Raw genomic sequence first — 26,372 nt, 5'->3', positions numbered from 1 at the left:
GACAGTCATTCTCTTAAAGTGATAAAAATGACTTTCAGGGTGGACCCCACGTAAAGTACTTGGACTTACCCTTTAGTTTTACTTTAGAAAATGCGTTTTCCTATCATTTTACAAGTGCACTTAAAGGCATGATCAATACATTTTTGGCCACTTGGGGGCAGAGGAACAAGCTGTAAACGCAACACTGACATATAAAGTTGTAGGCGAACGTGTTGGCAAACAGTTGCCTGTTCACAAATCAAGCAGACATGGAGCAACATGAGCATTCATTTGGTGTCGAGTTTCTGGCCACATGATGAATGTAATCCAGTATTCAGTCTCCCTTTAAGTCTGGTCGGGTCTCCATGTGGCTCGTGAAGGAAATAACTTGCTCTTTAGCAGCTAAAAGCTCCACTCTGTTCACCAGATAGTCGCTATGTGTAATTTGGTGCTTGGCAGCATACCTTTGGGGTTTTGTTCAGAGCTTTTTGCCTGATATAGCTGCAGAAAAACATCTTGATGAGAGCACGAGTCTGAAGCACTTTCATGTGGGTTGATTAGTGTAATATAAAGATGAGTAATTGTTGATAAGAGACAATTTGGGAAACAAATGGCTGTCTTCATGTGGGATTTAGCAGAACAGAGTGCCGTCTCTTATCAAACTGCAAAAATGTAAAGTCTTTAATCTTAAACTTGCATAATATTTTCAGAATCCTTCTGAAACAAAACAATTCACCCCACAGCATCAACACGGTTTGCTATTATAATGGTTGCACATGTAAACTAGTTTCGTCCTGGAGGGGGCGCACTGTCGTCTCAATTTCCTGAAGTACCTGAAGGCAGCACCAAGAGCCGACCAGACGCGGCAGGTAGCTCCACCTGCTGGTCGGTCTGATTACTGCAGCCAGGCGGAGCAACACATCCTTCATTACCGACCAGTCCAGACTGAAGGAGGACAGAGAGGCGATCGGTGAAAGCGAACAGATGTGATCCGGACTACGAAAAGAGAACAAGCTGTAGTTAAAGACGGAGAAACCTTTTGATAGCCTACTGCTAATATGTGGCAACCCGCGTCGGAGCGATTGCAGGTAAGATCCCAGTGTGTGCGCGCGTGTCTGTGTGTGAAACGCGTATTGTTGACAGGGCAGCAGTGAATAAACGGTTCCGCCGTGTTAACGGTCACTGAAACCCGCCGTGCTATGCGCGGCTCCAGCCTGGAGAGACTTGCTGCGACTGCCGAGCAGCTACAGATGTTTTGTGAGCACCGTCTTCTCGCTCGAGATCGTGTTCAGTCGTCTTCTCAATGCGAGCTTCAAAACAACCGTGGTTTTCTTTGCCAATCTCTCCGTCTCTCCGTGATACGTTTAAATGCACCTATTCACGTTGCGCAAACCCGGGGGGGGTGTACAGTGCAACAATGTGCAGCTCCGATGCATTCCTGTGCTAATCTACCGCTGGGTATTTTTCCTTAAAATGAACACGAGCATATTGTGGCAGTGCGTGAAAACGGCTGATTTTGGCCCACACACAGGCCTGTTTCATGCAACATAACCTTTACACTGTAACCTCCTGAGCCCTTCTCCTCCTGTTGTCACATCAGGATGATTTAATCTACAGTTTCACTCTTCGTTCACGTGTGAAATCGCTGCAAGGAAAAAACAAAGCGCAGGCCCCTCGGTAGATGACCTGCGACCTGTTAAGAAATGGCGAAAAACAACAACAACACAGCAAATGACACGTAGTTTGATATCCATGGGGCAAAGCCGTGCACCGAGCCTGGCTTCACGTCTCCTCGCAGACGTAATGCTCTCCAGATGTCGGCCTGCGGATCGCCTGCCAAGTGAACTTGCACAATCCATTCTTCTGCCCAGGCGTCAAGAAGATGGAATCACGTATTATTTAAACCGAGAGCTCCGGTGCTCAGATGTGGGGGTTAGGGGGTGGGGGGGTTTCGATTCATTGAAAACATCCAAGTCACAGGTTAAAGGTTGACTGAGCACTTTTTTTTTTTTTTAACTCACTTTCTGTGTCAAGCTCCAACAAGTGTCATTCAGGCCCCGTATATCTCACATACTCACGTGGCTCCCTGCTTAAGTAAACGTGGTATAAGTGAATCATTCCAGTCACTGCACTTTGCAGGTACCCCTCACTAAACAGACAAACAGCATCATCAACAGTCACGTGGTTGCAAGGTTGACAAATAAAAATGTGAGGTGAACTTGTTACTTTTCCATCAGTCTTCGTCGACCCGTCTACAATGTGCTGGACAGCGGCGGCCCGCCCCTGTCTCACATGTTCACAGTGTGTTTTTTAGATTTAGGCATTTTATCGCCATCTTCAGTCCACCACGTCCACACATTTGGTGCTAAAACAGAAGTTACTGAACCCTTCATATTGTGCATCAGCGCCGTACTGGATTCTCAACAGCTTATCACGCATCGTCTCAGTGTGAATGAGTTTACTGCCGTCACACCTGAGAACCATTCGGATCCATATTCTGAAAACCTTTGCACGTGTAAATCTGTATCTGAAGGGAGCTTTCTGAAGTCTGACAAAATAACATCAGCTTGGCCTTGGAGACGATAAAAAACAACAACAGGAACAACAGGTACCCTCCACCTCATTTGGGTCAGGAATGGGGGGGGGGGTTCTAGAGCTGAAGAAGGTATCGCTGATCCGGAATGTACCAGTGTTTATTATCTTCTGTTTTGTTTTCATTCACTGTGGCATCCGTCCATATTATTCTCACTTGTGCTATCCTCTGTTGCCATAGCAACACCTGATGTCTTGCTGCATTTTTGTCTCATGCTCATGGAGGAGGAGGGGGAGGGGGGGGGGGCTGAGGAGATGCAGGTCGTGGCTTCAGCAACGGCAAGCTGCTTTTACATTTATATTCGGGAGCGTTTTAGAAACCAAAGTGTGTGTTTTTGTCGCGATGCTGTGTGTCGGTGTTGCATCACGGTTTTCTGTCCGTCGGTCTCTCCGTGTCCACTTCCCCATCCTCCCTACCTCTCGCTGACTACAGGCCTCAATCAGTTTTTTGGGGGCCCCTTCCTCCCCAGGCGGAGGCCATGTCAGTTCAACAACAGATTGCACAATATGCAGTATAGTCTGGGCAAACACGTATATATGCAAGTTGGCAGGCGGGTTAAGCGTGCGTACACACACAACAAGCTTCCTTTTTGAGTATCCCTAGAGTATCCCAGAGCTTCCAAACGTGTTTTCCGCTCCGTCAGCAGCTCTTCTGTTAGCCGTGGTTTCCACAGAGTCACATACTTTAATGTGTGTGACTCTGACAAACAGGGCTGAGCACACGAAAAGACGTGGACCTGACAGTGCAGTGATAAGCTGACTGAGGTCAAGCATGGTGGGAATCAGCCGCTGTCTGTGCGCCTTTACTCACTGCGGCCATCTCCGCATGCCTTCATTTGTTTCTGTCCCTCGGTCTGTCTGTCTGCTCTTCGTCTGCCTGAGGTTGCTTTGCGGCCACAGCTATGTTGTTGAGACTGTGGCCTCGGCGGCAAAAGGAATCCAGACGGGCACAAAATTCCCATGGTTCCTTCTGCGCTTTATTTGTTTCAACCAGCAACATTTGCCTCTTGTGAACAAATTGCTTTTGGCTGTTTGGATTTGATGTATGGGCAGAATCTCATGTTAGATGGGTAAACGTAGGTTGCAGAAGTTAGCTCACATCCCTCAAATACAAAATAAATGTGGACCTGAGCGGTAACCATGCTGATGGAATATCCAACGGCCATTAGGTTGCTGGTTCATATGGACATAATCCGCACACATATTTTCACAAATGTTCCTAGTTTTTAGTATTAAAATGGGAAAATGATGTAATTGATCAATCAAGTGCCAGAAACTGAATTGGCAAGGCAAGTATACTTGTGTAGCACATTTCTTACATAATACAAAAGAAAGAAAAACCGCACAAAAACACCGAAATGCCAAAATAAAAGAATGGAAAACCTACAGAACAGGAGGGCAAGATAGTTCAGGTGCAATCCTACGTTTTGGCTTTAGGTAGTAACTGCCACCACACGCTGAGTGGACCTCCTCCTCTTGCTCCACAGCATATTCCTTCAATCAGGTAACCGAAGTGTGTGTGTGTGTGTGTGTGTGTGTGTGTGTGTGTGTGTGTGTGTGTGTGTGTGTGTGTGTGTGTGTGTGTGTGTGTGTGTGTGTGTGTGTGTGTGTGTGTGTGTGTGTGTGTGTGTGTGTGTGTGTGTGTGTGTGTGTGTGTGTGTGTGTGTGTGTGTGTGTGGCAGGACGGAGCCGGTTGTCAGTCCAGAGTGACGCAGGTTTTGATGCCTTTTGTATGCAAACTATTTTGCCCCGGCTTCACTGTGTACCATGTGGAGGTTTATGGCCACAAGAAGCACGATTGGACAATGTTTGTATGAGCATGTCCCCATTTGGTTCGTGTCTCAGTTTGTTACCATTCCACTGATCAACAGCGGCAGTAACATCCCCCCCCAAAAAAACGTAGCAATGCGTCAGCAAACGGCGGTGAAAAAGAAAACTGCCAGCAAGCAAAACAGGGATGTAAACAAAGCAGGTTCGGCTTTGCAAATGTTTTGTTTTGGGGTTGTTGTTTTTTTAAAGAAGGAAATGCATACACCATATTTGTTGGACCCCTAGCATACACACATAAACCTTTGGTGAGCAACACTAGATGTAAACAGAACTTTGTTCGCAAGAGAACGCCACAGGGCGCCTTACGTTTCGTCAGCTGTTACAGGAGGAGCGATGTGCGGCTCAAGGCGCGACGCTTGATGCTTCTTGTTTGTGGCGCTCGATCGTTGGGGCTAATCGTGAGATTGTGGCTTCTAACACACTGACTGTCACGGTTTGGCTTCCTGAACGTGTAGACCAACGCCAGGCTGGTGACAGTGATACGGAATATTCTGTTGAAATGCACAGTGAAAGGTTTCTGACAGTCGACCATGGCTGACTTTTGAAAATGAAAAGATGCGTAACTGATGAGCTGCTTTTCTACCAGTGATGTCCTACTGTCTCGCATTCTGCCAACAAGACCCACAACATCTGGTGCGGAGCTCATACTCACTCTTTCATCTTCCAGCGAGCCACACATGCGTTCGGGTTGGAGTATGCAGATGTGCCCGAGGCAGGCTAAAATGTTGTTGACAAAAAAATGTTTCAGTCTTGAGGTCTGTGTTAAGCTCCTCGCCGTACATTACATGACTTACCGCTTCTTCAGGATGAACCGGTAGCAGGTTTATGTATCAAAGTGGTGTCTTTTTTCAGATTATCATGCTCTTTAGACAGGCTCTCTCCCCATTTAGCCTCTGCTACTTCCTTAACATTGTTTCCAGCTGTTTCCTACTGTTTTGTTGTGATCACATCCCTGCAGCCTTTACTTTGTGTGTCTCAGTAGGCGTGGCAGAGGTCTGTTTTTACCCCGTTCTGCAGTGTCTTCGCGTGAGATTGACCCGGGAACCTCTGAGAATGCTCCCTCAGGGGGCCAACAGTTTAACTCACCATATGTGACCTGCTAAGCTCATCACTGCAGGAGGCAAACTCTCCCAAAGCCTGTCTGCTTGATTTTCCCATGGGCGATTGTTCAAATTACGTCCTGGATTTACATATTTGTAAATGCGCAATTCCTCATTTAAAAAAATTCCTACAGCATGTGTACTTGTGCTGATGATCGGGGACATGCATGGAGAGCAATCAGTCAGAATTACCTGGCAGCGCGGAGTCTCTTGGTCGAAAAGAAAAAGTTAGACCTTTGTAAAAATACAAATTGTGGGATAAAGTTTATTGGAAGTACTGTTTTTAAGCAGATACATATTATATGAACCCTGAGATCCATAAAATATATATCACTGAATTGATCACATCAATCACATGGCTACAGGCAGCGATGAGTCGGTGTGGATGCTTTTAGCGTTACAGCCACGCTACTAAATATATCGACCTTTTGACTGTTATGACAGTGAATGTCATAACTAGCTTGCAAATGACCGACTGGTTTGATTGGGTTTACAGCAAGTCTAAATATGTAAAGACTGGAAGTAATAAAACTTAGTGAGTATAAATACTTTATCACCTATCATAACAGCACATTCTAAAGATGGTAATTGAAGATTGATAGGAAGTAGAAAGCCTCATAGTCATACAATCACAATCCAATGAGAAAAATGAATCTCTGTGATCGTTTAGAAGTGGTCCCCCTGACTCCATTGGGGACCCTTTTTTTCATTGACTCAAGTATCAAATGCAGATCGACACTGACGAGGACATTCTTGGCAGTTGCTGTAAAAGGAAGAGAGGGTTAAGTGGCACTCGCCAAACCTCTGTGTGAAACTTTTAAAGATCCTGACATTAGATTTCTGACACCTGTGGATTTTGGATCAAGTCCCTCGGATAGTTCTTTGTTTGTTAGTTGCTGCTTTGTGCGTTTTGTGTGTGTTTTAGTCGTGTGACATCAAAATGAATTTGAGGGTGTCAATCAGATGTAAATATTCGAAATATAGAGGCCTTCACCAGAATCAAACATTTACATGTTCTGTCTGGAGATCAGGCCCCTGAGCGATTGCTCAAGTGTCGATCTTTTAAAGAATTCATAATCCTGAAAGGGGACCATTGTTTTGAGACTTGTGGTTTTCTCGTGATTGCAGCCATTGTTTAGCATTTAGGTCTGAAGCGTGGACCAGATCCTTGTCCTGTGACCAGCTCAAAAACCGACTCGGTCCACACTGCTCTGATGGCGGAGACCGGTCCAAGCTAAAGTCAGAAATAGAATCAACAGCAGCAGTAACCTGATGAGGAGACTGTTGGGACTTGAGAAATAAAATAACATTAGAATGCAGTGAAAATATTATGAATAGAATTCCGGCGTTACTCCACAAGCGGCCCTCCGCTCAGGCCTTTTGCTCCTGGTGGGGGGTGGAGGAGTTGGGAAGCCCACCACAGACACCCCCCCCCCCCCACCCTCTCTCCGTACCGAGGCCAACCGCAGGAATGTGAGCCGCTGTCAGGAAGCTGTAAAGTGCTGACGCGGAGGTCAGCGTGCGTTTACACACGTGGCTTTACTTTCACAACCCTTTTGTCTCCCCTTTCTCCTTCATCTGCTCCTTGTTTTTTTTTTTTTTTCTTGCCTTATCTTCCTCTGCCCTGACAGCCCCCCCCCCCCCCCCCCCCCCAAGCTCTTTTCTTTTCTCAACATGAAGGTTAGCTTTGGGGAGGGGAGAGGGGGGGGGGGGGTTCTGCTAAATTGGCCATAAGTGTGTACGCACGATTTGAAAACCTTAGAATGATAATAATGGTTATGAGGACTCTATGGAATACTCTAATATTGTTATTATTGGCTGGCGGCAGCATAACTGAGCCAAATGGCAGGTATTTGCAGTCCGATGATTGTTTCTGTCACATGCAGAATACGAAGCACCAATTCTAGGAAATAAGAATACGCAGGAATGCTTTGAATTGAATATGTGAAACATTTCTACAGAACAATGCAGCAGCGTTGAATACAGAGACTGGACACCAAACCAATTTCTGGAAGTTGATTGATTTTGTTCTTCTTAGCTTTTGCCAAACAAACCAACCCTGAAGATTGATGGTACCCTGTTTTGGCAGGATTGACTGTTTTCATCGCCTGAAAACGTTAAGCGTCTGTTACAAAAACAGACCGGTCCAACATGGAAAACAGCTTCGAGGTGCCAAAGGGAAGAAGAAATAAAAATGAATGGAAGCATTTGTAAAAACAAATAGGCCTAAACTGTATTTAACAGGACAGTGGCCACTCTAAGGCACATTATCAGACATTCTGAACAGAAAGTGGATCATAAAGGGACTCTCATACAAACAAGAATGTTTGACACGTTCACCATCTTCTTTCAGCCTTTAATGAGCAGTAAGCACAGCAGAGGCTGACGTCGGTAGTTTTGCAGGTATTTGGTCCAAAGTATTCTAGAGATTTAAGATTTGACCTGATCGATGCCGCTAGATCATCAAAATCATTATGATTCTCCCTCTGGGGACCATGAGTATGTGTACCAAATTTCATAGCACTCCATATGACTGTTATTTCAGTCTGGACTGACCGTGCCGGTAGCATTGGCTAAAAAGCATGCGAGTTCGAGTCAGAGCAGGTGACCGTGTAGTTAAATGTAATCCACAGACTTATACCGAAGATGTTAAACTTGTGCTGCAAAGAAACTACGATGAAACAGGCGGGTAACGAATTAATATTAGAAATATCAGATTCAAAGTTTCTAAGAAAATATTTTCGCAGACGAATCGTTGGCGCTGTATGGTCTTTGATAATTGAGGAGAGCTGCAGATCACAGCCCAGCAGACATGCCATATGTTTGTGAAAGCCCTGATTTCATAACCTGCTCATTTTTTTATTTTTTTTTGTCTCGACTGTTTCGGGAAGCGCAGAAATTCCACAGGGCCAGATCCACCATGTGGTTCTGCTCGGCTTCAGGAAACACTGGCCGTGGACTGTAGTATGAGAGCAGGCGGCTCTCAGCTCTTGTTTTGACGGAGGTGGCGAGGGGCAGAGCTCCCTTCATCTGATCTCCACATTCCACTTTAAAAAAACAAAAAACTCACACACCTCACTTCCAGTCCTCATCTCCAGTTTTCACCACTGAGATTTGTTCTGTGTGTGTGTGTGTGTGTGTGTGTGTGTGGCCTTGAATTTCATACTGCTGTTTTTTTTGTTTTGTTTTTATATGTACGTCAAACGAAAACTGAAAACATGATATCCTGATGTCTGTAAACCTTTGAGTCTCGTGAAAGTTTTATAGAGCACCAAGCAGATTTCTTTCTCCCATCACATATGTGTACGTATGAATGTTGTCTACTTTTGGACTCAGTTAGTGTCAAAAACTCTAAAATACCCATGTTGTGGAGGTTGCATTTATTTTTGATAAGGAAACTGCGGCTTATATCTGTGTGATACTGGTTGGAAGTTTGCCTGAAGCACGGTGTGTACGTCTCTCTTTTCTCCATCAGCACTTTCAGACCATGCTGAAGACCAAGCTAAATGTGCTGACGCTGAGGAAGGAGCCGCTGCCCACGGTGATCTTTCACGAGCCCGAGGCCATCGAGCTCTGCTCCACCACACCGCTCACAAAGGGCAGGACCCATGCTGGATACAAGGTAGGGTCACATGAACCCCATAATCCCAAAATCCAGCCCTGTTCCCCAACAGTAAATCCATAATAGCATTAATAGAACCATAATCCAACTGTTTTCCCCTTTTTTCCTTTTTTTTTTGGACACACACGTTTAATTCATCAACACACAAGAGTGACGTTTGAATCGCATCCTTTGTTAATTAATGTGAAAAGTGTGTGCACGTGGTCTGGCGTGGGTGCCTTTTGTTTTCCTGCCCTCCCCCGGCTCTAGGAAGTGTCAGAAAAATAGTTTGATCCAATGAGCTGTTTGACTCACAGCCTATTCTCTTTTCTCCGTCCTCGAAATGGAAAACAAATGGGGCTGCAGATTAAAATACCAGCCGCGCTCTGGTATTACACACAGCACTTACAAGCCAAAGTAACTGATTGGGTCTTTGTGTAGCTGCTTGCCTTGTGCCACAGCACTGTAAGTAGAACAGACCGACTTGAGATGACTGCGGGCTCGTGTGCGACAACTGAAAAGTAACTGTGTGGGTTTTCCTTTGGAGGTTAAATGTTGGTTTTGGTCACTTGCGCTGTACCGCACACAAGAAAAGGAGTGGAAGCTAAACTACGCATTTCATAGCTGGCTGTTGCCTCAGAGGGGGACATATGAAGTTCATTTCCAGGTTCATTCTGTTGGGTTTCTACTTGAACCAGTTTAAAAAAACAACAAGCTGTAAACACTGTCTGCAACTCTTCGTTTTAGCACCTGTCGCTTTAAGCCCCTCCTCCTGAAAAACCCAATAAAACGGTTTATTGCCAAGTAAGTTTGGTGCATAACACTAAACACAGTGCAATAGTATAAGACATGATTGACAAATAAAAATATCAACATTTTAAATACAATACACAAGCAAACAAACTAAGAGTATGTTACGAGAAGTCCGTTATTAAAGTGTATATTTTAAGATCGGCTTGCAAGTAAAACATGGTGCACCTTTGCAAAGGTAGTTCTAAAGCTGCAGGTGGAGATACTCCGATGGGGGGGGGCATTATATATTCTAATGAGCCTGAATCAGACATAGGAAGGGGAGCCGAATCTGAATAGCCTGTTTAATTCAGCACATGTTAGGCAGCACAAAAAACAGAACGGGTTGTCTCATTTTACAGTTTTACAGTCGTTAGGCACTCCTGATGCCTTTGTGCACAATCACTGAAAAATCCATTTTATCTAGAGCCAGTGTTTGGTTTGTCCCTCCTGGGCTACTGTAGAAACATACAGTGTATTGAAAAACTGCAGTTAAGAGGCCGAAAAGTGCTTCCCAAAAGTTGAAATGAGAACATGAAGTGAAAGTCAGTTCGATGACCTCACTGGCAGAAGAGAGAAGTTTGGTCGGCTGGGAGAGAGAAATAAGTCCACATGAGGAGGGGGGGTATTTTCTTAAGCAACAATATGATTTATAAAATGCCATGATATTCCAAAATGAATCTTTAATCCAATTCATTTAAATGAGGATACATCAGGACACAGATTATATCGTCTGTGTTGAGACCTGACAGATGACAGCTTTGTTTAAAAAATAAAATAAAACATTCCTTATGATGTGACATTGTTGATGCATTGTTTACAACAACACGCTGCACCTGCTCATCCTCATGTCCCTCAAAGACAGCTGTTATCCCGCCTGCCCTTGTTAAAGTACGTCTCTTTTACAACTATTGTATCACCTTTTTCCTCATCTGGACTTGGTATCCCTCTCTTGTCTAAATGAATCTCTGAATCCCAGCATCCGCTCCTCTTCTCTACTCGCCGCTCTTTCCAGCGTTTCCGAGAACGCCAAAAGCCGTGTTGCCATGGATGCCACTCCAGCAGAATACCAGCCTCACAAAAAAAAAAAAAATCCATTTCCCTCATCTGTCTGCAGCCTCCTTATGCGACTCCTGTCTGCCTCGCCGCCTGCATCTGTTGGCTTGTGTAACTTCCTGTCTGAGTCACTACCTGCCTGTCTGCATATCTGTGTGCCCACCTGTTTCTGCCCCTCTGCTTCTCCTGCTGGACCTCAAAGAGACATTGTTTTCTTTTCAAGCAAACATTATTTAGACGGCACATTTCTTTCGAGGTGGAAGCACAACGCGCTGCACGCAACGCGTAAGCAAACCACGGACGTTGCAGCCAGAAACACTGTATTGAGAGTGTAAAGATAGAACGTGAATAAAACCCAATTTAAAACAGACGCATGAATGATCCTCCTGTGATAAAAGCTCCTTACCGTTGCAATATCTCTTAAATGATAAAATCACGGGAGAAAACTAAGGAAACACCACCGGTAGTCTTTTTGCACTCCTTCCTGCTTGTTTTTAAACGCTACAGTACACTATGATACCACTTATTATGCTCATGCGGTGTTTTGTCTTCCCCTCTCTTTCGTTTCTCACCCCTCTCAGTCCGTCTCTCCCTGCCCCCCAGTTGTGACCCCCGTTTACAGGCAGGCAGGAAGGCTCGCTGAGGCCGGCTGTCCCTCTGCCAAAGCTAACAGCTAGCGAGGATGAAAGGCCACCTCTCATTGCCCTGCCTGGCCTGCTGCCGTCAAAGCAGTCCACTTCACATCCATTGAGAAAAAGTCCTCAATGCACTTTACAGCCGGGCCAGCGCCACAGTCATACTTCATGACCAGTGACGAAATTACTTTGCAGTCTGCTGAAAATACAAACAATACGACGTCTCACTCCTGATTTCTTTTTTTTTTTTTTTTGAATTTAGTCTTGTCTCTACTTTCCAAGAGTTTAAAAAACAGTAGATAATCACCTTATACTTTCCCTGTTCACATGTTCACATGTCTCTGACCAAGGAATATGCGATACATTTTTGTGTTGGATAATTTTTTTTAAATCTACTTTTTCAAATCTACTCTGGCTAGTTTATCAAGACTATAACCCTAGCTTTAACACAAAGACTCTCTGAATCTTGAATTCATAATTCTTTTGGAAATTATGAATTTGTAGCAAAATTTCTAAGTTTCTTTATTTCAATTTTCTTTTCTATGTTTTAAAACTGGTTTGGCATTGTTTCATCACACTGAGGAAACTTTGCACTTTGGCTTTGCCTTTAAGATGTGATTGACAGTGATTTGGCTCATGAGGGTTGACAGAACGTGACTAAAATGCCTTTGTCACAGTAGGAAAAGTGTAAAAAATGAAATTATCGTAATGGCTAAAACAGTTCTTAGTCACACCTTTGCTTTTCCTGGCATGGCAAGTCCAAATGTCTGCTGTGAAAAAGACAGTCAGTAAAACCAAACCAGTGGTAGCGTGTGATCCTCCCACACTGACGTAATTTACACTACCACGTCTTTATCTAATCTCTGAGGCAGAGAGGCCTCGTGTCTCCCTGTACTTGAGATTCAGATGTCAGTCAGTGAACTGGACGCACCGTATTCTCCAGTGAACAGAGAACAGAACACACAGTGATGACATTTAGATGATTAGCAGCCAGAGCGAGATGACCGGTGCTCTCACTTCTCTGATGAATGTGTGTGTGCGTCTGTGTTTCTGACTAATGGAGCCTTTGTATCAGTGATTTTCCCTGTGTGTGTGTGTGTGTGTGTGTGTGTGATAATGTACAAACATTCCCGGATTATTCCCTGCTAAACGAGGAACTCTTCACACCTCAAAGTGTGTTTCAAGGTCTCGGGAGTTGGCACGTTTGTTTTCATGGAATCTGGAGGTTGTTCAAAGGCAGTCTGGGTTCAGGTTCAGGTTCAGGTTCAGGTTAACTGGTGGAGGAGCCAGACTAGGCAGCGGTTCAGGGCTTCTCTCAGATCCAATGACCGACCCAGGCACTGGACAGTGAGACACGACGCTGTCTCAAGTTTAGCCTTCAACGCTTTCACTGTTATCTCTGTGGTGGGAGTCAGCAGTTTAAAACGTGTCCAAGAATCTTAGACCCGAGCAAAGTAACTTCTGCAGAGTATCCAGGCATTTTCTTTGTGTTTCTTTCTTACCCCAAGTTAGAATCTGCCAGTGCCACTAAAATGTTCCGTGTTTGCACTGGTGTGACTAGGATCACGATGGCCTGACAAACATATGACGTCTCTGGTATGAGTATGTATGTAGGCTCTGCCTCCTACAACATCTTTACAACGTCGCACAAAACCTTCTCTGTGCAAAAATCTGGACGAGATGAACCACAGCGTGCTCTGTCGGCTGGTCCTGATGGGCCTCGTGCAAATTTGTGTGCGTGAGACCATATTTTGTGGCCAGGGATAGAAAAAGTAACTCCACCAGTGTCACTAGAGTGGAAAGTGAATGTTTCAGCTTAGACTCATTTTATTGCCATCGTTGGAAGGATGAAGATTCTAACCATATGTATGGAAGGGGTTAGGGAATGTGAAAGCTTCTTTCATATCCACTGAGGTGCTCCTGTCTTGACTCAGTGAAACACTGAGTCTCTGTTTTGTACTTATACACACACACACACAGCATCGTCATCTCACCGCGCAACACAAAAAACGCTTTGAAGGAATAAAAACCTCATCCATCTTCGCATGCCGTGGCAAGCGGAGCCAGCTGCACTGTGCTGATTCAATAAGTTTAGAGGAATGTTAACAACCTCTTCAGGAATGCCGCATTCCCAAGCTGTGCATTCCCAGTTATGTTTGGGGGGGGGGGGGGGGTCCAGACGCAGGGGCCTCCTGAGGGAGAACACCAGGATAGCCTCCATCTCTGACAGTGGGACGGTGGTGTTTCATCTGCAGAACACGCTGTCTCGTCTTTATATTGGGCTCAGTAACTGTCTCTGTCAGGGTCATGGTACTGAGTAGACAATGCTGTATTTGTGGGGTCAATACTATACATATCTTGATATTTTGGATGTTAGAAAATCTTCTTGGAGCATCTGCAGTGAAATATAACACGCATTCCCAAACACGGATTAAACCGAGCAGATATAACATGTTTCTCAGTGAGATGCGTACGTGCTGGTAGTTAGATTTAGCCAGGCTAGCCGCTTCCCCGTGTTTCCAGTCTTTGTGCTAAGCGAAGCTAACCCAAGCTAAGGCTGCTGGCTGTAGCTTACTGTACCAGCATGAGAGTGATATCAATCTTATTATCTAACTCTCTGCAAGAATGTGAATCAGCGGATTTCTTAAAATGTTGAGCAATTCCTTTAAAAATAAGCTTGTAAGCCTTATGACTGCACGGATATGCTAAAATGTTGATCAGCATAAACTTCCCATAGGTCACAGTTTTTTCTTTGTTTTCTGAGTTACAAGCTTGCTTTCGCGCACTGATAACACCAGGTCTTTTTCTTACTTTTGGCAAACAACATAAGATCGCCACTGCCAGATACAAGTCCCACGTGTTTCCAAAGAGTCAGCCATTTAGTCATGAACAAAAACAACCGTATTTTTCTCACTGACAACCCATCTCGTGCCATGTGGAAAAGAACGCAAACTTTTACTGTTTGGAACATAAAATGCGTCCATGAGGGGCAAATAGGAAAACACAGGAAGACACAGATTGAGAGATAGACAGTTTGTTTTGTCTGCACCACCGGTGTGTCATTGGACCGGCGTCTGGGAAAGTGCTTCATGCTGAACCGACGGGTTCCAGAAGTGTAGCTGACTATTTGATCCAACAGGACCCGAACTGCTCTCCTCAACAAGTGCCTCCTTGTTCGGCTCTCAGTCCCTCTTCCTGTCATCTCGGCCCCCTTTCTTCTTCTTTCTCCATGTTCCCAAAGCCTCTCTCCGTGGGGACAGGTATCTCCTCATAGATTCCTCTCTCCTCCTCCTCCTCCTTTTCCCAAACCTCCTTCTCTTTTCCTCCCATCCCCTCTGGTCCTTTCTCTGCTGATAGCCGAACCAGCTGTGGCTCCCGCAGCACAGCTGCCCAAGCTCTGCACCTCTCATACACACATGCACAGTCTGGAACGACACAGACAGACACATAGACTGTGTGTGTGTGTGTGTGTGTGTGTGTGTGTGTGTGTGTGTGTGTGTGTGTGTGTGTGTGTGTGGGGGGGGACCAGGATGTTCCTGTCTCTCTTCCCACAGGCTCACTTGCTGGGCTGCGGATGTTTTCTCTGTCTCCCTCTGTGTATCCCTCACTTTCTTCTGTCCTCCTTTTGCATACAATTACTTTCTGCTGTCAATCTGCTCACGCCAATAACTTTCTCTCTCCGTCTCCCCTTCCCCGCATGTATGTCTGCTTCTCTTTTGTCATGCCATCATTATGTTAAGGCTTTGTTGGGTTTGTGTTCTGTGACTCATCAAAAAAAATGTTCAATGTTAAAATCTGTTTGCCTCATTTATCATTAAACAAAGAAAGCATTGTTACTGGCATGTGCTTAAAACCGGTGATGGCAGAGTGACTTTGTTGGCATGGATGTGCTACAGTATACTTTGTGTTTTTAATGAGTAACAGTTGCAGTCTCTTGCAATGCAGAGACGACTTAATACTCCAGCATGTACTGAACGTATTTGCACAGCCTCCCCGGTGATTTCTACACATGTCTCTGGTGTACAGATGGAGCGAGACCTTGGGAACTAGAGCAATCGCTCACAAGCCTTCTGGCTCGTCTCCCAGTAAAAGCAGGCAATATCTACTTTCCCAAGAACAGGTTATGTATGTTATGAGCAGACGTTTTGCTTTGTCCGATTGTTTCATCAGAAGGATTTTAAAGAGGAGTGTGAAAAAGAAAATATGAAGATTTCACAAGAAAATGTAGCAAATGTTTGTAAATGTCTGTCTGCATGTGGGTGAGTGCAAGAGGGTAGTGTGTGGTGGCACAAGCAACAGCGCTACCGCTAGGGAGCTAATCTGCTAGCATGTTCACTGATAGCTGTGTGAGCTGTTATTACAATGTTAACTTTTATAAACCTCACTGGCTGTGGGTTTGCTGATGTTTAACAGGAGTTTTTTGAGGTTACAGTGGATATATGACACAAGGATTTTTTTTGCTCAAATTTAGCTTTTTTCCTCTTCCTTATCTGTAATTTCCAATCTACAAAACTGCAAATATTTTTTTTATACAAGTTAAACATACAAGATACTACAAGTCATTTAGGGATCTTAAGAGATGCTGGTAGGTGGGTTTGTGAGCAGAGCCAGGCGAACTGTTTCCCTTGTTTTCAGTCTTTGCGCTAAACTAATGTAGCTGCTGCCAGTAGCTTCATACGCACAGCGTGCAGACATTTCAGCGGTTTCAATCCACTCATCGCCTTCCTCCGCAAGGAATCAAAATAAGTGTATCTCCCAAAATTGTTTATTTCGACTTCTTACAGGACACAAAGACAAGTTAGCAAGGCTACCAAGAACTAGTCCATCAATGACTTTAGCTTGCAGGCCGTAGAGTTTCCCAGTGTAGAAGAGAGAGACGGAGAGACTGGAATAGGAATATCTTACATAAACAAAGAGTCCGTAATGGTGGCCACATGTCTCGCCACACATGCAAATGTTTAACCACGCTCCTCCCCTCTGTCTCACATTCATAAACACTTGCAATCCATTTCTTTTGTTTCTGTCCATGTCCTACAAAGCAGGTACACGTGCACATGTAGTTCTCAGCAATCCAGTGGACAGTTTCAATGTCAACGTCCCTGTTGCCTCACTGTTCTTCTGTCAATGTGTGCTCCATTTCACTTCGTAGCATTCCTACCTTTGCAGGCTTATTTTCAGTTGGTCGGTATGACAATGTTAACAGCCAACTGTAGGAGGGGATGTGATGATAGAGGAGAGGTGATGAGGCGGGGGGGGACAGATGCTGCAAAGTGAAACTGGTGAAAGAGACAGAAGACAACAGAAATTCAGAGATGAGGGAGAAAGAAGAGAAACACATGGAGAGTTGAGACAAAGGAGGGGGGGGGGACTGTAGATCTCTGGAATGATTTAAGCCGCCCGCCTGACTTGCCAGCACTGGGACGACTGGCGAGCAGGCCGCCAGAGCAGAGAACAATGGACGTGTTCTGGTCTGGGATGGAGTTCTTACTCAGAGCTGGAGTGGTTGGCTTCACACGCTGCACAAACACTGACTCATGCAGGCATCTGTAGTTTGTCTTGGAGATCCTGACTGCAGCTCATCTCTGCACCGCGTCCGTTAGTCCGAGCTGAATCACGACTCTCCTCCGCCTGGAGCATTTAGGATGATTAGAGTCAGCGGGTCAATTTCACTGCTGCAATCAAAACCTGTGATTTGTACTTTTGGAAACCATCCTGGCGCGTTCAAACACTGTAGCTGTTAAAAGTCACCCACTAACTTGTCTCCGGTCCGCCTCTGCAGTTTACGAGCTTCCAGAAACACCGATTGTTCACTTGTGCTTCTGCGAGCGTTTGAACGCTGCTGCTTTGAGGCCTTGTTTTCAATTCAGGTATTCAGAGTCAGAAGTTACATCAAAATGTGTGCTTTCTCTTTAGATGATTATCCACATATCTCGCTGGCTTCTTCTATAATGTTTGCAGACAAACCAAAACAAGATTTAGACAATGTGTTATACAGCTCAGGCTGTAATGGTGTTTTTCAGAGTGTGTTTGGTTTGAAGTCTCAACCTTTTCTTGAAGAAAGGAAGGATTTTTTTTCTCCATTCTTAGTTTCAAGTTTTTCTTTTTTGAAGTAGGCTTTACCGTTTCCATGTGTACTCCCTGCAAATTCAAAATATCCCGACTTCACAAAATTGGCAAGTATTTACTGTCCTGAAGGGAAAAAGGTAATGCATAATGTTTAATTAAGAGGCAGTGCTACTTGCCCCCCTCCTGTGCATTAAATTGTTCCTGACACGCATCCCCCTTAATTGTGACACATCGAACCATTTGCCTTCAACGTCTTTGACTGGGGAAAAAAATAGTTTCCTTTGATATTGCATCATAAAGCTTTGATTTATTACATCAAAGCTAGAAGACGACGACGGTTCCTGACAGCATCTCATGTTTTGTGATCATTTTAACTCTGGTCTAACTGACTGAATGATGTCAAGGGTGAAGTCATTGCAGCTTCAGCTTTCCTGCAAGGGTCCCGCTTGTCTATTGTTTGTTTATTCCCATGAGGGAAAGCAACACCTCAACAAAAACATCCATGAGAGGTGCTGGGTCAGAGGATCTGGTCTCTTATCATTCCTCAGGATATAAATGTGTGTATTTCAATGGCACCTTTCTCGGTTTAAAGCATATAAGTTGAACCTGTTCACATTTTGTTGCCTATCCAGCGCCATTAATCAGCACCCGAACCACCAAATATACTCCACATTTAGTTTCATAAATGCTCAAAACGTTCATCTTTCCTTATAGAGATGCTATGTTCTCCTACAGACCACAGTTTAGTGTAAATAGGCTCAGTGTCTTCGCCCTGAAGGAAAAAATGTCAATACTGCTGAAATGGCTGATTCAAATACTGCAAACCAAAAAAAAAACGTATCCAAGTCCAGCGTTTTTAGTGGTGTATCTTTTTTTCTAATTTTATGAACAGCCTTATCAGCAGTTTTTTTTTTTTTTTCTATTTCAATCCGTCCCTCATCTTTCTGCTCTTCAGCTCTTTAGTTTTGACTTTGAGGAAACAAACTCTAAATGTTTGCTGAGTCTGGTGTCCACCTCACACACTCCTCGCTTATCTTTACACACACACACACACACACACATCTAACTGCTCTATATGAGTTTATTTCGTTTTCTTTCTTGTCTGGAATGTTGATAGTTAACATTCAGCCCAAACAGTTAAAACTGTCCAAATGTGCCAAATCAGGCCAGTGTGTCTACTATGCTCGTCTCTTCTGCATTTTTAATGTCCTTAATATATCCTTTGGATTTTGGTTTTTATTACACAGATAAAACTACCTAACTGTAGTGGATACACCCGTCACGAATGATTGGTTTAGGAAAGAGAACAGATCTTTCCCTTGGAGAAAAGACATCAGACTAAATTCAGTCTAGATATCACGCTGCTGCAACTCTTCATCGTGGCTCTTTTTCCCCAAGTTGTGAACATATGTTTATTTAACCTGGCACATTAACTAGATCACTTCCTAATTGTCTAACACCAGAGACAGTGGAGCAGACATGCATAGATTGAGAGAAAACATGAACTGCCTTTTTGTGTTTTGGCCCGCTCCCAGCTGTTGTAAGAGAACAAAACCTGGCAACGCAGTCGACCGTCATTCAACGAGGAAGCAAGCAATCAGTAGAAACGATCGCAGTTTAAACAAGTAACTCGATATCAAAAATAGGAGAGACAGGGGGGAAAAAAGAAGCGCACAATGACTCTTCATTGCTGTTTGACACACAAACTGTGGATGGTTGATTCATCTTGGCGTAGTCTTTGGATTTGTTGGCGTGCTGAGTGACTGACCGCCTTTTGGCTGCGAGACGGTGTCAGTGTGGTCGACGAGCAAACCACCCTGCCTCCAGGCTGCTCCTGCAGACCCGTGGTACTCGGCTGAATGATGGATCGGGTGCAAAGGCTGCTTGTCCCACCCCTGCGCTCACCACTAATGAAAACAAGGCCTGAGGAGGCAGCTGCTTTCACCACCTGGATCTCTTGCTGTTGCCTGTAGGAAACTGGGAATCCATGTCATGTTGCGCTGTAATCGGGGTTTACCAGGGCCTGATCCACCATAGTTGAAGCATACCAGTGTTTTTTTTATATATATGGAGCAGATACTACACACGCTACAGTCACCACCAAATCAAAAAGACATTTTGGTGAGATATGCTACTTCTGTTTATTTACCAATCCACCTGACTGTCACAGGAAATATGATGTACTACCATGGTGCATCCTACCTCTGACACGATTTCAGTTATTGCGCAGAGTTGAAACATCTCTGATGTTGGCATTATATTTTATTGTTGCTTGTGTTGCTAACATTTATCTGACAGGCTATATCCAGTAACTTCTCTTATATTTCATAAATTCACCTTGCAATAGGTATGTAACTAATACTCCTAAAACCACAAATTGTCGTCATACATTCGTATTGATAAGTGAGCGTTAGCGGTGTTGATACATGTGTTTTTTTTTTCTTTATGCTAAGCTAGGCTAACCATGTCTTTTCTCCAGCCCCATACATCACACATACACCTAGCAGTGATATCGATCTTCTCATCCTACTTTTGGAAAGAAAGTGAATTGTGGAAGTTGAAATATTTTTTATTATAATACATTTCTGATCATTTCTTTTGCTTTCTATTTCTCAGCAGCTTCCTCTGTCTCTAGCCCTCGTGTTCTGCATAGCTTTCATTTCCTCTTTCTTTGAAAGAATCTTTAATGATTTGAATGGGGGTGTTTGTTTGTAATTAAGGGGTTTCGTGTGTGTTTTTAGATGAGAAGAAGTGTTCACAAAGAGTGCATGACTTTACAAAAATACTTATGCAAGGCACTACCTTTTACTTCAATTTCAGGGCATCCTTTCCAACGATATTGGAGCCTACGTCAGTTTAAAAAAAAAAAATGTTGCAGCTTAATGGTACACCGGCCCTACATTAGACTTAACTGCCTGTCTAACCAAGAGGCAGGTCTAAGTGACTGCTGACTGTTTTACATGCTTCCTCTGAAAGATCCCATTCAGTGAAACTCACTGCAGAAAATGAGAGCAAGCAGACGTAATGGTTGCAGACTAAACAAAACTTGTGAAAGAAGTCCGATCACGTGTTGATTAAAACAGGACCAGGACAACTGCTTTGTTGACACGTGTGCGTTGAGAAGTGAATGAAGCAGGTCACATCTTCTACAAATGCTCCAGGCTGTTTGTCATATGATACGCATCTCTCCTTTAGTATTCACACTTATCATTGCACTCATGTCATCTGCAGCCATGTGTGCTGCATGTAAGCCAGCTGTAATGAACTTATGAGAGAGAGGAGTATTCCCCTATCCCAGTATAAACACAGACAGGAGTAAAGACTCTCTCGGTGTTTGACTCATAGCAGGCTCCTCTGTGTATTTTTATGAAGCTATAAAGAACACCATGTAGAGAACGTGCACAAGTCGGCCATTATTGCTGGACCGCTCTCGAATTGGCCACGTTCCCATAGAAAACTCCAGCTTTGTTCCCTTCTTAACTCTCTCTCCTCCTCTCCATCTCCTCAGTCTATCGCTCTTCTGGTATGCAGCATCATTACTATGGTATTCTATGGTCCTTGTTGCAGCTACAGCTCAACATAGTTTTTTTTTTTTTAGAGCAAACACATCCCTCTGCATGTCAGCACAGTTACCACAGAATCGGCTGAAATCAGATAAGGCTGTTATCACTACAGTGAGACTTAACGCAGCCCAGTTTGTTTTCAGGTTGATTAAGCTAAAGATGCATATGAATAGAGGAAGATAAAGACCTGTCCAGTCGTGATTTGGACCATTCTGGACCCTGATAACAGCTGTCACATTGCATGGCAGTGGCGTCTGTAGTATCTTGATGTTAAAGCTGAACATGCAGAGATTGATTCTTTGCAGAGCTGTTGAGGTTGATGGTTGAATGCTCCTTTCTGTAAATACTTAAATATTAGGCCAGGTCACCCCAGTGGACCATTCTTGGCCCACTGTTGTCTTCAATTTTGCATCTTTCTGCTCAGTCAGGTGACTCAAAACCACGATGTCCTCTTCTATGCAGATGACACTGTCTGACACTGTCATCTGACAATTTTCAAATTGTTTCTTAAAACAATTGTTTTTTCCTATACTTATGAAGAGTTTATTATTGTCCCTGTGTCTGCTCCTTGTAACTTTGTTTGCTTCATAAATAGTCCTACTAATAGGACTCTTTCAGTATGACGGGGAGCATTCCCATTTTTTATATTTCTACGGTAGTTTGGATCGCATCTCTGTTATTTTTCCCTTTGCAGCTGACATCTGCACATTCTGTTAGAAAACTGCAGTAGTGTATTTGTAGCCAACTGCATGTTTATGTTTGCTAAACGTGGCATTGTGGGAAAAGACGAGTCTGATAGTATCTGTGCGTGTCTTCCTACAGGTGGCCTACTTGGGTAAAGTGACAATCTCCGGGACCCAGTTTCTGTCGGGCTGCACAGAGTCGGCGGTGGTGGGTCTGGTGGAGCGTCGTGCCCAGCAGCAGGGCAACTCCCTGCTGGAGATCCGTCCCTTCCAGGTGCGCCTTCACCACCTGGACGAGCACGGCGAGGCCTCGGTAACCATGGACACCTACCAGGTGGCACGGATCGCTTACTGCACGGCCGACCACAGCGTCCGACCCAACGTCTTTGCCTGGATCTACCGGGAGATCAACGACGACCTGTCCTTCCAGATGGACTGCCACGCCGTCGAGTGCGAGAACAAGCTCGAGGCCAAGAAGCTGGCGCACTCGATGATGGAGGCTTTCCGCAAGACTTTCCACAGCATGCGCAGCGACGGCCGCATCCACAAGAGTGGCTCGTCGGACGACTTTGCTGAGGACTCATCCACCCCGGACGACTCGACCCCAGACGACGGTTGAACTGAATCTCACCTAAACTCCTGATGCCCATCCTAACAGAGCGAGGGGTGACTGGAAGGATGGACAGATTGCCTGCTCTCTCTCATTCTCCCCTTACTACCCTTTCTGTTACCAATTCGGAAGAAAATTAACGGACCCTGTGAACCGACACGCCCAGTATAATGAAGTAGCTTTTAAATACTGTAAAGGGAAAGTATATGGAAAAAGGAGTTACTAAAGACCTATATTTACAGACAGGGATCTCAAAGTGCCGCCACTTTGAATGAATGGCCCTCAAAGACCCACAGGGCCCTCTCAAGCACCTCTGTAATCGCCCTCAAGAGATTGACTCGACATTTCCATCTTCATTTCCAACCACTGCGTCACTCCTGCACTCAGCAGAGACTCTTGTTTTGTCGTTCCGAAGCTTTTCACCCAGGAAACAAACAGAGTTTAGTCCCTGTTCTTCTGACCCCAGCTCATGACAAACCTATTGCTATACTCTTGCCATGTAGGGACCCAGAAGAAATAGGCCGGTGGCTTATTTCGGGTCCCAACCCAGAGTTTATGAGACTGTTGGAGCACATGAATTCTTTAGATGTTTAATTATGTGGATCTCTGTTACAATGCCTTCGACCTTGGTAATAGCAAAATGAGGATGTGAAAGAAAAGCTAAGCCTTTAAGCACTATTCATATCATCACGATGGTACCTTAGTCCAACCCCGAAATTATTTGCCGGCATGGCTGTTACTCATGTTTGACAATGGAGCCGGAGCTTCTACCGCTGTCTCCGTTTTAATCGGTACCTAAAGATTCAGAGTATTGGTACGGCGCCTCTGAGAATATAGGTGCTACATAGCTGTTACATAGCCTGTCTGCGACACCTTAATCGTCCACTTCTGTTTTGAGTATACCAAAATTCAGGCTGGATTTTTGCCTATCAGATTATGTGCCTCACTTTCCTCTCACATTAGTTTGGTCTCTTACCCAGGTCCCTGTGTGTGTGGGTGTAATTGCTTACTTATCTACTTTGTGTATATGAATGTACACGTGAGCGCTTGCATCTCTGTGTGTGAATGAGAAAAGGTAAGGGAGGAGGAAGATTAGGGGGGCTGGAGGACTTCTCATCGCCCCGGAAGCATCCATTTTTGATGCTTAAGGAGGCGTTTTAAAATCAAGACATGGTACTGTGACCATTTGCCACGTTTTCTTACTTATTATCTCTTATAAAATGAGAAACGGGAGAGTCTGAATGTGCCAGTCGCTGAGGATGTAGGACACTGAAACACAGCTGTCCGAGATAAAAGACTGACACCTCCTGGCCGCTGCTGAATGTACGATGAGTCCAACGTGCTGTGAACGCCTCGCGCCGTCGCCGGCCACTTCATTCTCCCCATGATCTCCTCATGCGGTCACAGACAAGCTGGAAGGGACAGTCGGTGACCAGTTTCACGCTGCTCTGCTGCCCTACATCGAGGCACCACTGTGGGGCAAAAACTCATCAGAGCTCCACGCCTCTTCTTCTTCTTCTTTTCTAGCTGGACTGTATTGAGCAGACTGGGCGCTATCAGTGGAAATGGTCTTCGGTCAGTGACCCAAACAGAATGATCAGGTGGCTCTGGTCCGCACACACTCAAATATACACACCTGCATACAATTATACATAATGTACACACACACACACACACACACACACATTGTATTTGAATATTGCTCAATAAGCTTATGTAAATACAAATGTATCACTTTCCAAATATTACAGCATAAATGTTGATAGCTATTTTAAATAATAAAAAAAAAATGTTGAGAACCATCATACGATACAGAAACAGTGTTATAAAGCCTACTGTGAATAATAATTGGAGAGCCTGATAGCGGCGGCTGTGTGTGTGTGTGTGTGGAAGTGATTGTACGTGTTGGGAAGTGTGGTGAGGGGGGTGTATGGACATGTCGGAGGGGGGAGAGTGTTTATAAAGCTGTAGATTACTGTGTCATGTCTGTCTGAAAGCTCAGACGCGCTTTAAATGTTTGAAAAGTGTTACCGTAAGTGTTTTCTATACAGTGTTTGCAAAGATCAAGAAACAGTTGCATATAAAGTATTTACCAAGACCAAGCGCTTGATGGTGTGCTTATGTTTCGTCTCAGATCCACATCTCATGTCTCCAACTGTCCAACTCCAGATGCCCCGGCTAGAAGGAGTTTTCATTCTTTAAAAATCTGTTTAACATGGATTCCCTGCTGCGGCTGCATGTGGGAGGATAAACACAAAGCATGTTCAGTTTCAGAACAAACAGAGCGAGTAACCAGATGATGCTCGTACAGGGTGCCAGGACATATGTAAAGCATAACCACACATGTTGCAACGCACTAGAATGTGACTTTCCTGCAACTATTCAAGGTATAAAAATCAGTTTTGATGTGCTTGAGAAGTGTTTGAGCTAAAGCCACAATCTACCGTAAACACAAAAGCTCTGTTTTCATGGGATCGTGAATGTCAGAGTGCCGATGGGGCAGAAATGATGTGACCAGTGTTTGAGCGTCTCACACTTCCAGGACCATCACTCCTCAGGCTGCGTGTGGGCACAATTCCCCTGAACAAACTCGTAAACATAACTTTATGGTGTTTCCAAGCTCATTTCAGGTTTTAAGTGTGACACTGCCTTTGTCCGTCCTCTGAAGGAGGTTTCACTCTCCCATTCTTCACATTCTTCTGTCTCCTCAGATCTGTCTTTTATTGCGTTGTTGTGCTCCGGCCTCTCATCTGCCAGATTGCGGCAGCCCTCTTCACAGTGCCCCCATCAACAACAAGATAACGAGCTGCTCTCTGCGTATGTGGCCGGCGATCATTTTGCAGCTTAAGAGCTGCAGAGAATTGGAGGCAAAATGGATGCTGTGAAGAATGTTAATGTGTGTTGAATGAGAACACTGCCTCCCTCTGACAAGAAGAGCTACAGCCTCTTGCTTTGAAGTTGATTCTTTTTTTTTTCAAAGAGGCCGTTTCATGTTGTCATAAACAGTCTTAACTCCTCGTGATGAGAATCATTACTTTCTATGTGGCAGGAGGGAAACAGATGGTTTTTGCTGCCGTCATTGGCTTGTTTGGGGGAACAGGAAAAGGTAACAGAGGCTGAATTTTGTGCACACTGATGCACCAAATGGACATTGATGAGTGACATTTCCTAATTTTAGTATAATGCACAGATGCAACATTGTTCAGCCACAATCCTTTGACATAATCTGACCACAGTACTGATAATCATCTCCCCACTGAAGTGTTACAACACCAAGGAAACAAAGCCTTCTGCCCCCGTCTCTTCCAGCTCACTGTACACACGCTCCGGCGTTTTGATGCCTCTTTGTCTCGTGCCTCTCCAATCGCTCTCCGCTGTGCTCTTGTGTCTGACCCACTTCCAGGAGTGCCTCGGCACAGAGGGGCCCTGTGGGGGCCCAGAAAGAGTCTGCTGCGTCTCTGCTCCACCGAGGCGTCGGTCAGTCAGTCGGCTCACAATACGACTCTGTTAGCGCTCCAGCTGGCCGCGCTTCATCCTCCATTTCCCAAAACCGCCTGTCGATCCCACACGCTTCAGGTCGGGCTGGGGTGGGGAGCAGTGCCAATACTGGCTTCTGATCAGATCGTTGTTATTCGCTCGCTGTCTCTGCCTTACTCTATTTTTCTCTCTCGGCTGTCGCTCCCCAAGCAGGGGGGGCCCGGACCTCTTGGAGAGAGTACTGTAAACATGTGTGTGTAACATATGCGTGAAATGGACCAGGACCTGTACACATTCTTTCTGCCTCTGGCTCGACTGATAAAGCACACATTACATTGTGTCGTTCAACATGGTGAAAGAATAAACATTAAACATTCGACAAATAGTGTGT

At 44.7% G+C, this 26,372-nt stretch overlaps 1 protein-coding gene across 1 annotated transcript; it reads left to right on the top strand.

The window, feature by feature from the left end:
• The first annotated feature begins 929 nt into the window (after positions 1-929).
• Positions 930-24,563, top strand: pid1 (phosphotyrosine interaction domain containing 1). Its single transcript, XM_079271683.1, has 3 exons — positions 930-1,067; positions 8,977-9,123; positions 22,034-24,563. Exons 1-3 carry the CDS (start codon positions 1,038-1,040, stop codon positions 22,511-22,513), a joined length of 657 nt encoding a protein of 218 aa, XP_079127809.1. The 5' UTR covers positions 930-1,037; the 3' UTR covers positions 22,514-24,563.
• Positions 24,564-26,372: the final 1,809 nt, after the last annotated feature.

This window comes from Melanostigma gelatinosum, assembly GCF_949748355.1.
Source record: "Melanostigma gelatinosum genome assembly, chromosome: 7".
Lineage (NCBI taxonomy): Eukaryota > Metazoa > Chordata > Actinopteri > Perciformes > Zoarcidae > Melanostigma > Melanostigma gelatinosum.
The sequence above is the reverse complement of the archived record's forward strand: the minus strand, read 5'-3'. Positions and strand labels throughout refer to the sequence as shown.

What these genes read in the sequence shown, in the direction of transcription:
- pid1 (XM_079271683.1), top strand. Translation starts at nt 1,038, where the DNA reads ATGTGGCAACCCGCGTCGGAGCGATTGCAG. An exon ending in CCGCGTCGGAGCGATTGCAG is followed by an intron (nt 1,068 to 8,976) that starts GTAAGATCCCAG and finishes TTTCTCCATCAG; the next exon opens with CACTTTCAGACCATGCTGAA. An exon ending in GGACCCATGCTGGATACAAG is followed by an intron (nt 9,124 to 22,033) that starts GTAGGGTCACAT and finishes GTCTTCCTACAG; the next exon opens with GTGGCCTACTTGGGTAAAGT.